General features: G+C 43.9%; 1 protein-coding gene across 1 annotated transcript in view; it reads right to left on the bottom strand.

Annotated features, from left to right (window-relative positions):
- The window catches only part of CNGA1 (cyclic nucleotide gated channel subunit alpha 1), a 151,948-nt gene that overhangs the window by 103,978 nt on the left and 35,445 nt on the right, over positions 1-12,525 (bottom strand). The window contains exons 3-4 of the mRNA XM_086963358.1: positions 3,063-3,098; positions 2,755-2,958 (exon numbers count right to left, since the gene is read on the bottom strand). Of these exons, the coding sequence (XP_086819484.1) occupies positions 2,755-2,958; positions 3,063-3,098 (240 nt within the window). The remainder of the gene's footprint in view (positions 1-2,754; positions 2,959-3,062; positions 3,099-12,525) is intronic.

Here is a 12,525-nt window from a genome sequence, read left to right as displayed (position 1 = left end):
GGATGTTTACCTGTTGGCAACATCCGTTTTATATGGAGTTTAAGTAAATTGCACAAAGTATGGTTGGTGTGTTTGGGCAGATGGCATTGCGGCTAAAAGTTGCTTCCTTTAAGTGTTGCATAATTCCTTTCAAAGGTCGAACTTGACTTTGATTTGTATTTCCTGGTGATCTGCACTCGTTTTTCAAACTTGGCCTTGCTGACCCACACGTTTCATTTTATTTTAAACTTGCCCGGACTCTACCTGTAATGGGCCTTTTCGGATAGGCCCTGCTTAGACATGGTGTGAGGCGTTATCTTCACCCAACCGTCACCGGTTCACTGGATAGTGTTAGTTGGCACTTAAGAGCACTTAGTCGGCCATTTTCATGGCAGCACAGCACTCCTGAGGATGTTACTAAAGAAGAAGGCAAATGATTGACTGAAAGGCAGAAAACAGTTTCAGGCGCAGTAAACTGGGAGAGGACATCAGAACAACTGTTTTTTCTCCTTCTTTGTTTATACGAAGAATAAAACCGCATTTCGTGGGAATGGAAGTGCCAAATTCTGAAACTCTCCCAGTAATACAGTCAATGATAATGATTTCAAGTGGAGAGAGCGAGAACCTTTTAATGCGCTCAAAAACCTTGATTGCCAGGTAAGCAGCGAGAACCTCTCTCCAACTCCCCACACATTCACAACAATGCTTCATGTTTCTGTCCACATTGATTGTTGGTTATATATGTATCCAAATCGTCATACAGGAAAAAAACACTAGTATCTGCTCTCACACAACTGGTAAATACACTCTGCGGTCAGTTGCAGTGCTAATGCCAATTTGTTCTTTCGGGATGATGAATATGCGTCCCTTGAAACTCTTTGCCTTATGCTCTTGTCTCCAATCTCCAATCCTCATGGATACCTCCAGGAAGCTTCTTCCATGTAGTTTAAATGACGCCCTGTTTTGTTCCAGATATATATATATATATAATCTATGATGACGCCTTCAAGGACGATCTTGGAGGTAATTATGTGGTTAATATATCAAATTTCAAGAATCCACTCTTAAAACTCAACGGTCTGCCCGTACCTTGGCATGCCAATTTGTAAGGCCTGTGACTGAAAAACAGGTGTCTATAATGGCAGTCAACATTAATTTGCCAATATTTTAAATTAAATATCGATTTTTGTTAATGATAATAATATATGGCAAGATCGCCGCTAATCTTGTAAAAAAATCAACTTTAAACCTAACTGCTTTTCTCAATCATTAGTCTTTCTAATGTAAAAAAGTAGATTCACACACTTGTCACAACTCCCAATAGGAGCCCTTTCGTAAGGGTTTTGCTCACTGTGGGGAGTGCATAATGATCACCGACATTAGGAAGGGCTTGTGTGTTTAAGATGGGAACGTATCAGCAATGGCCAAGAAGCACATATTATTTTTCCCAGCTGATGGTTGATCAGTGGCAAGTAGTTCTCAAGAATTGACAGCAATAATGTTCCAACGGTGGTTAAAATCTCAGACAACTGAAAAAAGGAGAGTAGAGAGCATGTTTTCGAGGTTTTAAGGATTGCTGTGAGTGAAGGATGACCTGTTGGGTGTAGTCTTCAGCTCTGCTGTTGTTGGAGAAGTGTTCATGCAGAACCTGCACAGTTTCTTTTTGCATTGGGGGGCAAAGCAGTTACCTTGGCTATTACTGTTTAGTACATGCAGTGAGGTTGATTGATTGTCTGTTGCCCGCTTGAAGTGTTGGTGCTGTCGAAGTGGCGGGTCTTGAAGAACACGCGTTCCAAACAAATGACTTGCGTATAAGTAAACTAAAGAAGAGCGGAACCACAGTCCGTCGTTTGTCGCTCACTGTTACAGGTGTGGCATCTGTGGCATGAGCAAACTTTAGCTGATACGTGCCCCTCAGATCCCTCCCACTGACCACTGGTTGCAATCAGAAACAAGCATTGGTATAGCCAATAGGTCTCGCTTTTGGGACCTTATAAGTATTTACTTATGCAGCACAATATCCTCGGTGCAACAACATCAACTGTTGCATTGCTAAACACTTATAAGATCCCAAAGGCAAGACCTATTGGCTGTGCCAATGATTGTTGTTGTTTGGCGTCCCTCGTGACCAGCATGGCTGATTTAGATGACAGTATTGTGCAAATAATCTTGTGTTTAGTTTATCTGGGAAAAAGTGCTTTTTGTTCATGATTAGAATGAAGTAAAACTGTATCTTTCAAACGGAAAGGATTGTAAACAACATTTCTAAGCCTCCCTCCTCAATTTAGTTTTTTAAATGTGATAATATCGCACTCTGCAATATCACAGACTTAATAGAGACTCTGACCGTTCACAGAGCACAGGGCTTCCCAATGCCAACAGCCGGAATTAAATAACAAGCATTAGCATAGCCAATAGGTCTCGCCTTTGAGACCTTATAAGTGTTTAGCCATGCAATGGTTGATGTTGTTGCACCAAGGATATTGTGCTGCATAACTAAATACTTATAAGGTCACAAAACCGAGACCTATTGGCTATGCCAATGCTTGTTATCATTGCATGAGGAATTTTGATTTACATGAGAAATGCAGCACAACATAATATTGCTTATTTTCGATGTGCTCCAAAATATTCTTTCCCGAAAGAATGAGTTGACAGCAATCTAGCACTGAAAAGTTTCATAAAACATTTCTAAATCATAAGAAAATAATTTTCTCAATCAAACATACGAAGCATATTTAGTTTTTGGTCATCCCCTCACTGCTCGAAACTTACTCTTCTTTCTTGTCTTTGTCTTTGTCTTTGTCTTTCTCCTTTTCCTTTTGCTTCTCCTTTGCTTTATCCTTCTCCGTTGCTTTTCCCTTCTCCTTATTGTTCCCCTTCTTCTCCACCTTTTCTTTATCTTTTTTCTTATCTTTTTCCTTGTCCTTTTTCTTCTCCGTATCTTTGTCCTTTTTCTTTTCCTTTTTCTCAGCCTTACTGAAAAAAATCAAACAATCTTGAAAGATACTCTAGAAAGGGATTTTTTTCTCGTGACTGTGGCCATTATAGTGCCAAATAATTTAATAAATAGCAATCCTTACCCTTTTTTTTCTTTCTTCTTTTTCTTTTTCTCCTCTCTATAAAGAGAAACAAAGCATGTTATACGATTCAATGTGTTAATAGCATAACTTTTCTATATGCACAAGTATATTCTAGCACTATGTCACTATACGCAAGGTGTACTCCAAATAGGACTTTCCTACCACAATATACACACCACACTGCCCCTTCAGCCATTTATAAAGGGATTTTGTCTCAGAATAAACATTTGTGCATAAATTATGGGTATGCAAATTTTAATGATATAATGGGGGACCGTTACAGATCTTTTGATTTAGACGGAACAATGTATATGTGATGTGTGATTGGGAATGTGTATAGTTCTCTCCCTTTTAGGTAATTGTCTACAGTTCCTTGTTTACATACATTGATGACTTACAAATTATTTGTTGCTCGCACTTACGCTAAGACTGGTTTTGCATGTTCTGGTCCAGTGTCTGGACAATTGGAGACACCTGCCCTTTATGTCTCCAACGGTATGAACCTGCAATTATTCTCCTATATTTTCTACGTTGGAATCCATAGGGATTGTGTTAAAAGTATGTTTTTTTCCAAAGTCTAAGACGCATCAACATTTCTCCGACACATGATAAATATTAGGGTACCATCCCCATAAGAGGAGCAAATAATGCATCTTTTCTCGATATCCAGGATGACCACAGTGTGCCAAATAAGGACTATTGCAATCTCCGATAGTAAAGTGGAAGGCAGGTTCCTGTGAGAAATTGGGTTACTGGTTAGGGATGGTGGAACATTAGTCAAGCAACAACCACAATTCCAGTTAGTGTGACATTACAAGCAAACTCCAAATCAACCTTTGCTTAACCCTCTGGTAGCTTGACACTAAAGCCATCAGGCTTAACTTAGAGGCAATGTGTAAAGTATTTATGCAGTGATTCAAACAGTAAAACAGTGAAAAATACAATACGCCAAAAATCCCACACTAATTTAGAAAAATGTTGTTACTTTAATAACTTGAGATCAACATGACAAAATTCCAATCAGTAGAACCAGAGAAATACAATCTTAAAGATTTAAGTGAAAATAATGCCTAAAAGCACAAAGCGCCATCCGTGGTTATCTGGTCTCACCAGACCATGACAAAGTCATAAGTTCAGGCCCACCACGACGGAGCGTGGGTCGGATACAGGGATCCAATTGGCCCCCTGAACAAAGTCTTTTCTGCTCTTGAAGCTTTAATCAGGAGGCCAGCCAACTAACCGTTAGAGTCACTCCAGTGGTCCTGGTATCAAGATGCAAATTCATTCATTTCACTCAGGCAGATGGGAGCAGGGGAGCCGGGCAGCAGAGCAGCAGAGTAGCAGTACTTCTTGAAGAGCAGTACAGCAATCCTTCTGAGTCTTCCACAGGTCCAGAGTTGTACTGAAGAGTTGGCTCTGAGGGTGTTTTATACCCAGTGCCCACTTTGAAACAAGAAAAGGTTCTCGAGGTTTCCACCCCCAAAGGTGTTTGGAATTTCCTACCTCCCTGCCCTGGCCCCAGCTTGTCTCGGACACAAAGGACTGGTTTCAAAACCCTTTCTGTGTGTTTTCAGCATAGCCTTTGTGATTTGCAATTGTGGTAGGTGACAGCTCCTCCCCGTCATCAAGTCAGAGGCAGCGCATCCTTATCCTCTTTTTGTCTTACTGTCTAGGAGCAATAAACAAAGACCAACTGCCTGCTACACCTAGTCTGGTGACACAGGAAGCTGGCTGCACGCACCTCATGGATAGGAGAAGAAAAATGACAACTTTCTAAATGGGGCATTTTCAGAATTGTGACTTACAATCCGACTTTACCCTCAAACATGGTTTTAAATTACAATTCATAAGAAACCAAGCTTGGTATTCCTAACTGCTCCCAATTGAAAGTTGACACTTATTACATGTAATAAGTGAACCCAATGTTATACTATTGGAAAGGTTGGCCTCACACTAGTAAAAAACTTTTTTTTAAAGTTTTTCACTACCAATACAAGTAAAAGTCAAATTTACATGTCCAACATTTTAATTACACTGCACCCTGCCCTAGGGACTATATATAGGGTGACTCCTATGTATTAAATTGGAAGGTTTTGGCATAGCAAAACATTTGTTTTGCAAGGTCAAAATGACAGTTTAAAATTGCACACACAGGTTGCAATGGCAAGCCAGAGACATGTCTTAAAGGCTACTTAAGTGGGTGTCACAATCAGTTCTGAAGGCCCACTGGTAGCATTTCATTTATAGTCCCTGGACACATGTAGTACCATTTTGCTAGGGACTTGCAAGTACATTAAATGTGCCAATTGGGTGTAAGCCAATTGTATCATGTTTAAAGGAGACAGCACAAACCCTTTATCACTGAATAGCAGTGGTAAAGTGTAAAGAGTTCTAAAAGCCAACACAAATGGGTTCAGAAAACAGGAATGTGAAGGCAGAACGTTTGGTGGTGACCCTGCAGAAAGGACAAAGTCCAACACAACCCTCCTCCAGTCAAAAGCCAGGGTAGGCTAATCAATAGCTTGATGGACTTCCCTGCTTAGGTGATGGAACATGATTGAAGGAACTCTTATGCAGAGGCATTTGCCAGTACTATGCCTTGCTAAACTCAGTTGAATCCCTCTGTTTGCAATCTCCTGAGCCACAGGACTGTTCCATGGGGAACCCGCCTCCTCATCTGTGGACCCCTTCTGGGAAGCGCCTAACTTTAACTTGCTCACAAATGCATCCCTGTTGGTAGACAGTGTCACAATGGGCAACAAAGTGATGTGACTTATTCTACCTCTTGAATCAGACGTCAGTCCCCAACCCAAGGAAAACTCTGCCCCATAAGGACAGTAACCAACAGAGGCCACTGACAGCTGTCAGTGTTAAGATCCAGGCCTCAGACCATCTACTACCAAGTGGAAGCTCTATGCTGGGACATTGGGTAGGCCTCTCTTCCAGCCTTGGGGCTGTCTAAAAGTTTCCTATAGACTCCTGAGGGTTCTCTGACTCCTGAGGTTTCTCAGAGTGGGGGGCAACTGCCCTGAGTGTTACCCACCCTACCTCCGACCAGTCTTGGGGTGGCAACCGGAGACTGGCTTCCCAGCCCAAGGTCTGTACCTTGAGGCTGAACAGGAACATGACTGAGTGCTTCCTCCCCTGCCCTTTCATCTGGGCCTCAGTGCACTTCGCTTTAGAGGGCCAAAAAAGTGAGCCTTCAGTGCACTCTGAATGGCTGCTCCTTCCAATTCTCCAGACATAGGCAGTAAGGTAGTACTCGGAATGCAGTCAATGGACATCTGGAGGCTACCTACCCCTTTGGGGTTCCCATTAGTGAGTAGTCTTTTGGTGCAGCTCAGGACCTCAGCTGAGGCAATCAAAGCACTGGGGTTTGAAATGAGGTGCCCTGGGCCACCGCCCACTAGAATTGCACCCCCAATTTTTAAAAAGGCCATGGGAAAACTTTCCACCCACACTGTACTGGGACTTGTCTGTGTTTCTGTGTACTTCCCCATCACTCTGTTAGAGGGGACAATACACAGCCCTCTACAGGATCACTCCCAGGTGCCTTCGCAGACACTATCAGGTACATTCCCAGACAGGGGAGGTTTGCATCATTTGCCATCTCCTTTGGGCCAGGGAGCTTGAAGTCAACCAGGTATTGGTGCAACTCTGGAAACAGTTACTGAAAAATTAGATCATGCAACCCTTCGTACCTACTCACTTGAATGCCCTTCACCGAACCATTCAGTGCCTTACTGGAGAAGTCCAGTAAATCTACCCAAGACTGGCTAATCTGACTGTGACTGCCCTAAACATTAGGTGGTATCCCTTTGGGGGTGTGGTTAGGCTCAGTAAAAAAGGATGCTGTCACAAGGTGTAGGACATCTGATCAGCCACCTCTAATGCCAACAGGCTATCCCTACATACAACTGCCATGTACCTCCACAGACTGTTCCCCAAAATCCACTTTCACACCCTATATTATCTAAGGGCTAACCCACAGGCCGCAAACCACAGATTAATATCACCCCCCACCTCAAAGCTGGGCACCAGATCTTTGGGTATGTGGATGCCTTTTTCTCCTTTGGACACTGCGTATTGCTTATACCATTTCTGCTGGATTCTTACAGCTGTTTGGCATTTAGACTCAGTTCATTAGCCAACAACATTTTTATTTCCTCCACCTTAAGTTTGGCCATCTGCAGCCTAAACTCCATATCAGTTTTCCTGTCCGTCAGCTCCTCAGGGGCCAGACCTTGGGAGGATACACAGTTGTCCACTCTGGGAGGGTTGTCCAATTCTGGCGGTAAGTCATCCCCCTCCCCTGTGTGCTGCATCTCAGTACATACGTACAGGCCCTCTTCTTGCTCTTCCACATCATCGTCCTCATCCTGGTCAACTGTAGCTATCAGCAACTGATAAGCCTACACCAAGGTCTTCAGAGGTTTCAGAAGCTCCAACTCTTTGGTGCCTTATTTGGTCAGAAGTCTCCATTCCTTACAGAACTCCTTGAGCTCAGCCATTGTGTAGCTCTCCAGTTTTATACGCTCAAATTCCAGTTCTGCAGGTATGGTAATACACAGTCAGGTAGAATGAGAGTTTAAAACTGCACACATAGGCTGCAATGCCAGGCCTGAGACATGTTTAAATGTCTACTTAAGTGGGTTCCACAAACAGTGCTGCTGGCCTACTAGCAACATTTAATTAACAGACCCTGGGGACATGTAGTACCACTATATTAGATACTTTTAGTGTAAATTAAATGTGCCAATTGGGTATCAGACAATTTTACCATCTTTGAAGGAGACATCACAAGCACTTTAGCACTGGTTAGCAGTGGTAAAGTGCACAAAGTCCTACAAGCCAAAAAAACTGGTTCAGAAAAAAGGAAAGTGAAGGCAAATTGTTTAGGAATGACCCTGCAGAAATGGCCAAGTCCAACGCCTTCTCTCACCACTTCTGTTTAGTTGTTTTATTAGATCAGTGGTTAAAAACATCAAAGACAATGGCTTATTATTTCATTCTAATGTGGATGACACTCAGGTTTATCTGCAGGTCATAGACCCACAAGGTGATTTGCTAACTTAAAAAAGAATCAGAAGATGAAGCCACCTGGATGGACAACTAAGGGCTAGAAATCAATGGGGCCAAAAGTATGTTACTTTTCTAAGGATCTTGACAAACATTTAGTGGACAAATACGTATACCCCCAACCTTCTCACCTCTTTGGCCTCTGTACACTTGCTTGCTAAAAGGGCCAGAAAGAAGGCAGTGATTTGAGAAGCCAAACTGAACTTTCAATATCAGTTTAGTCTTATCTTTTGCATTAGGATGCTGAAAGAAGCCCTACCATTCATAGACAGCTTACAATCATTATTGTTTTACATATTAATACCAATCTGGCTTATGCAAATTGTCCAGAAGGTGGTTTTCCACAATATCAGATTGCAATATTTGCACAAAATGTTGTTATGTGTATCATGTTATGTTATATCATGCTTTATTATGTTATGTTCAAAATAATGATCCTTCCCCTCTCAGGCACGGCTTGGCTAATGTCACCCTCTGGATGAACAGAAACACCCTCAAGCTCAATAGCAATAAAACCGAAGGCCTGATCCTGGGAAACAACCCTGGGTCGTCAGCCAATGGCCCACCATACTAGGGCCTTTACCTGCACCAGTGGATAAGGTTAAGAATCTTGGCTTCATTATCGATAAAAAGCTCTCCCTGACACAGCAGGCTGCTAAGCTTACAGCCTCCTGTTTTTCCATTCTGAAATGGCTTAAGAAAATACCCTGGCTGATTCCCCTAAGCTCACAGCGAACAGTGTTGCAGGCCCTAGTTACATCCAGATTGGACTATGGGAATGAGCTGTATATGGGTGCTGATAAAGCCTTGATTCATCGCTTGCAGATCGTCCAGAATGTGGCTGCATGCCTTCTTTTTCGTCTGTCGAGATACTCTCCCATCTCCCCCCTTGCTTCATAAACTGCACTGGCTGAAGGTTGATAAACAGATCAAATTCAAGGCCTTGTGTTACATGTTTCATACTAGAGACGGTCTTGCCCCTTCTTATATACAAAATCTGGTGTCTCCCTATGTCCCTATCCGAGCACTGAGATCAGCCAATCTCGCACTGTTCACTGTGCCCAGGTTTCACAGACCTCGTTTGAAGGGACGCTCCTTTTCTTTGTTTACTCCGGAATCCTCTTCCGATTGCGCTCAGATCCTGTAACTCACTGCTTCAGTTTCACAAGAACCTAAAAACTGTTTTTCAGCAGCCTTGACTGAACCCTCGCCACCTTAGGTATTCTCTCTCTATGCCCTGTTACTGTCCTCTGATATCCCCGGGAGACCCTTTTGGGTAGCTGCGCCCTTTATAAGCTCTTAAATGAATAAATGATAATAAATATGTTACCAGTTTTATTGAGCTCGCTGCTGGCTATATAGGTGTTCTGGCGCTGGGAGGAGGCAAATCAAGGAGGGCACGGAAGGAACTCATATAGTATAGAGCCAAGTCTTCAGTGCTCTCCGAAAATGTAGCAAATTCTGCAATTTGCATAGTGATAGTGCGTCTACAACCGAAAAGGTTTTTGTAATATAGGTAGCTGAAGAAGGAAGGCATCAAATGATCAGAGAGACCATCCTCAGACAAAGCATAAACACTTGTTTTAAGATCTGTCGGTTTTGTATAATGATAGCCCCTAAGACATGGCAAATTTGCTTAAAGATCGTCTTTTTCACTAAAGCCATTAAAGAGCATCCAATGCTGCAGATGAAAAAGAGCATCCGTGGCCGGCCAGAGCAAGTTTGGTAGCTGCATTTTGTATGTGCTGAAGATTCTTCAGCACTCCAAGCGACGCTTCCAAGAACAAGGTGTTGGAATAATCCAGATGACTCAAAATGGTCGCTTCGACTACTATCCGACAGACAGCCAAAGGGAGAAGAAGTAGGATTTTTCTCAGTATCTCCACAATAGAAAGCAAAAAGAGGACAGGTGATTATCTTGTCTTGCCATGGAGAGATCAGCGTCCAAGAAAATTCAAAGGTTTTTCACAGGTTGTGAGGGCTCAGGAAGATCAGGCTAGCCTGAGGGCCAGAGATTTGATGGTCAAAAAATAGTAAGGGGAGCTGTGGTTGTGAATCCAGAGCAGCTGTTTTATTAGAGTTGATCTTCAAGGAGTTCACGCCCCTCCAGGAGGTGGCAGCCGTCATACAGAGATGGAAGGAATCTGAGGAAAACAGACCCGATGGATCCATGGAGATGACCACCTGGGTATCATCGACATAATTCATACAGATCAGTCCAAATGATTTTAATAATGGCAACAGAGGTTGGATGTAGATATCAAACCAGAGGTCTCAGTGCCGATCCCTGTGGGACTCCTTGCTGAATGATTTTATATCCTGACTGTTAAGGTGGAAGAACCACAGGCTGGCACAGATCCATTCGATATGATTACACAACAATAGAGCCAGGTCACAGATACCAGCCTCTGCCGGTCTGGAAAGAAGGATCGAGTGCAATACTGTATCAAAAGTGGCTGACAAATCCAGTAGCACTAAGGCCACAAGGTCTGGCTTACCCACCACCCGAGGTAATTCATCCAGAACAGACAACAAACTGCTTCTATACTGTGCCCTGGTCTGAACCCTAATTACATATATTCCACGCTGTAGTTATGTTCTAAAAAGCCAGACAGTAGCTCTTAATAAACTTGACAGTATTTCAGCAGAGCATAGCCTCTTACACTGGCTGCCTGTGGAAACACAGATTATCTTTAAATTGGCTTGTCTGACAGAAGTGGATATCGCCCTCTTCATAACCCTAAACCAAGCCATCAAGGCTTCTGCTGGAAAAAAAGACAATAAATTATTTGTATTTCGACATCTTATCTGGAATTCCTTACTAGTAGAGATTAAAGAACAGCATCCACGTCCAGTGGCGGTGCGTCCATTAGGGGCGTTGGGGCGTTGCCCCCCTAGCCTGAACGACCGCCGACCGACCGCACTGAATAAAAAAAGTATTTGCACAGTGCACTGTACATAAATTAAAAGTGGAACAAGAGCGCACTCAGGCCCCGGAAAAGCCCGACAGGATCGGGACTACATTAGGGAAATGGGCCGGCGGCGTGGGGGGCGGGGCTGTATCAGAGTGACAGCCAGGCAGGCAGGCAGCAGGCAGCACAGCAGATCTGTGCGCATGCAAAAGGCCGGAGTAGTCAGGATTTTGACTGGCCCGCGCACGCGCACTTTTGAGACCTCTTCCCCCCTCCCCTCTACAGTAATGTTGGACATAGGCATGGAGCTGGGGCCCCGGGTGAAATAATGGGCAGATATCAGTCTGCTCTTTAGCCAATCTTGGCGCAGTGGCGCTGCTAACGCCACGCCAGGATTGGCTACTCCAGCTGGATGGTGCCGCGCATGGTGTTGGCTGCTGTAAGGCAATGTCACCAGTGATTGGCCAAACTGACGTGGTAACACCACCAGGCACCAAGGGTAAATGACGGCCGGGTAATGGGCCAGTTACCGCGCCCTTTGTAAATGATGTGCCGGTAACCTCACCGTCGCTGCCGGTAACCTACCTCACCGCAGGTAAATGACATGCCCGTAGCCTACCACATGTAAACAAGGTGCCGGCAATCCCACCCTGGAAGTCAGTAAGCGACGTGCCCCTAACCTCACTGGGCACGCCAGGTAAAAGCGCGGGGTGCACTGGACGACGCTTCCCCCAGAGGTGGGAAGGGACCAGCCTGAGAGAGCAGACGGTGGGAACCCGTCCCTCAAACACCTCGGCGCCGCTCACACCCGAGGTGGCATCGCTGCATTCTGTCAAAGGTAAACTCACGCCACATAAAGCGGGCGTTTATGGCGTTTGCTGACCGTGGCATTTCAATGACATCGTTTGGGAAACTTTTGCCGGGGGCGAGAGCACCTCTGTCACTGGTAGAAAGCCACATGGAGCCGTAAAACATGGGAGGGCAGCTTATCTTTAATGGGGCCACCAACTTCAGTCCTTTACCCCCACCACGCCTGCCTCTTTAAAAAAAAAAATCAGTAACAACGAGGTGCTAGCGTGCCCAATTTTTGATGACCTGTGGTGGGAATTTAAGACCAGTTTGAACACATTTCTTGATGGTCCATTTAACAGAGAACAAGATAACTAGATAGACCAGCAATGGAGAATTTCCAGTTGACCAGTTACTAGTGGTTTTTTTCTTAATCCAGTTGCGGAATGTGTATTAAACTATACATGACCATTGGAGGAAAACATTGAATTTCTACATATTAAATAAAAACACCAAACTGAGCATCAGTCCTTAAGTTACACGATGAACCAGGAATCAACTGTATGCATTACACTTCTGACGATTACATAACAGAAACACCAGCAGTCGGTGCCAATAGAAACCATTCGCAACTGGCTAACTGGATATTCGGCCAGCCACCATAAAGGCAGTTTTGACATCGA

Source organism: Lissotriton vulgaris, chromosome 3_1 (assembly GCF_964263255.1).
Source record: "Lissotriton vulgaris chromosome 3_1, aLisVul1.2, whole genome shotgun sequence".
In the NCBI taxonomy this organism is placed as follows: Eukaryota; Metazoa; Chordata; class Amphibia; order Caudata; family Salamandridae; genus Lissotriton; species Lissotriton vulgaris.
Note: the sequence above shows the minus strand (reverse complement) of the source record. Positions and strands in the feature narration are given on the sequence as shown.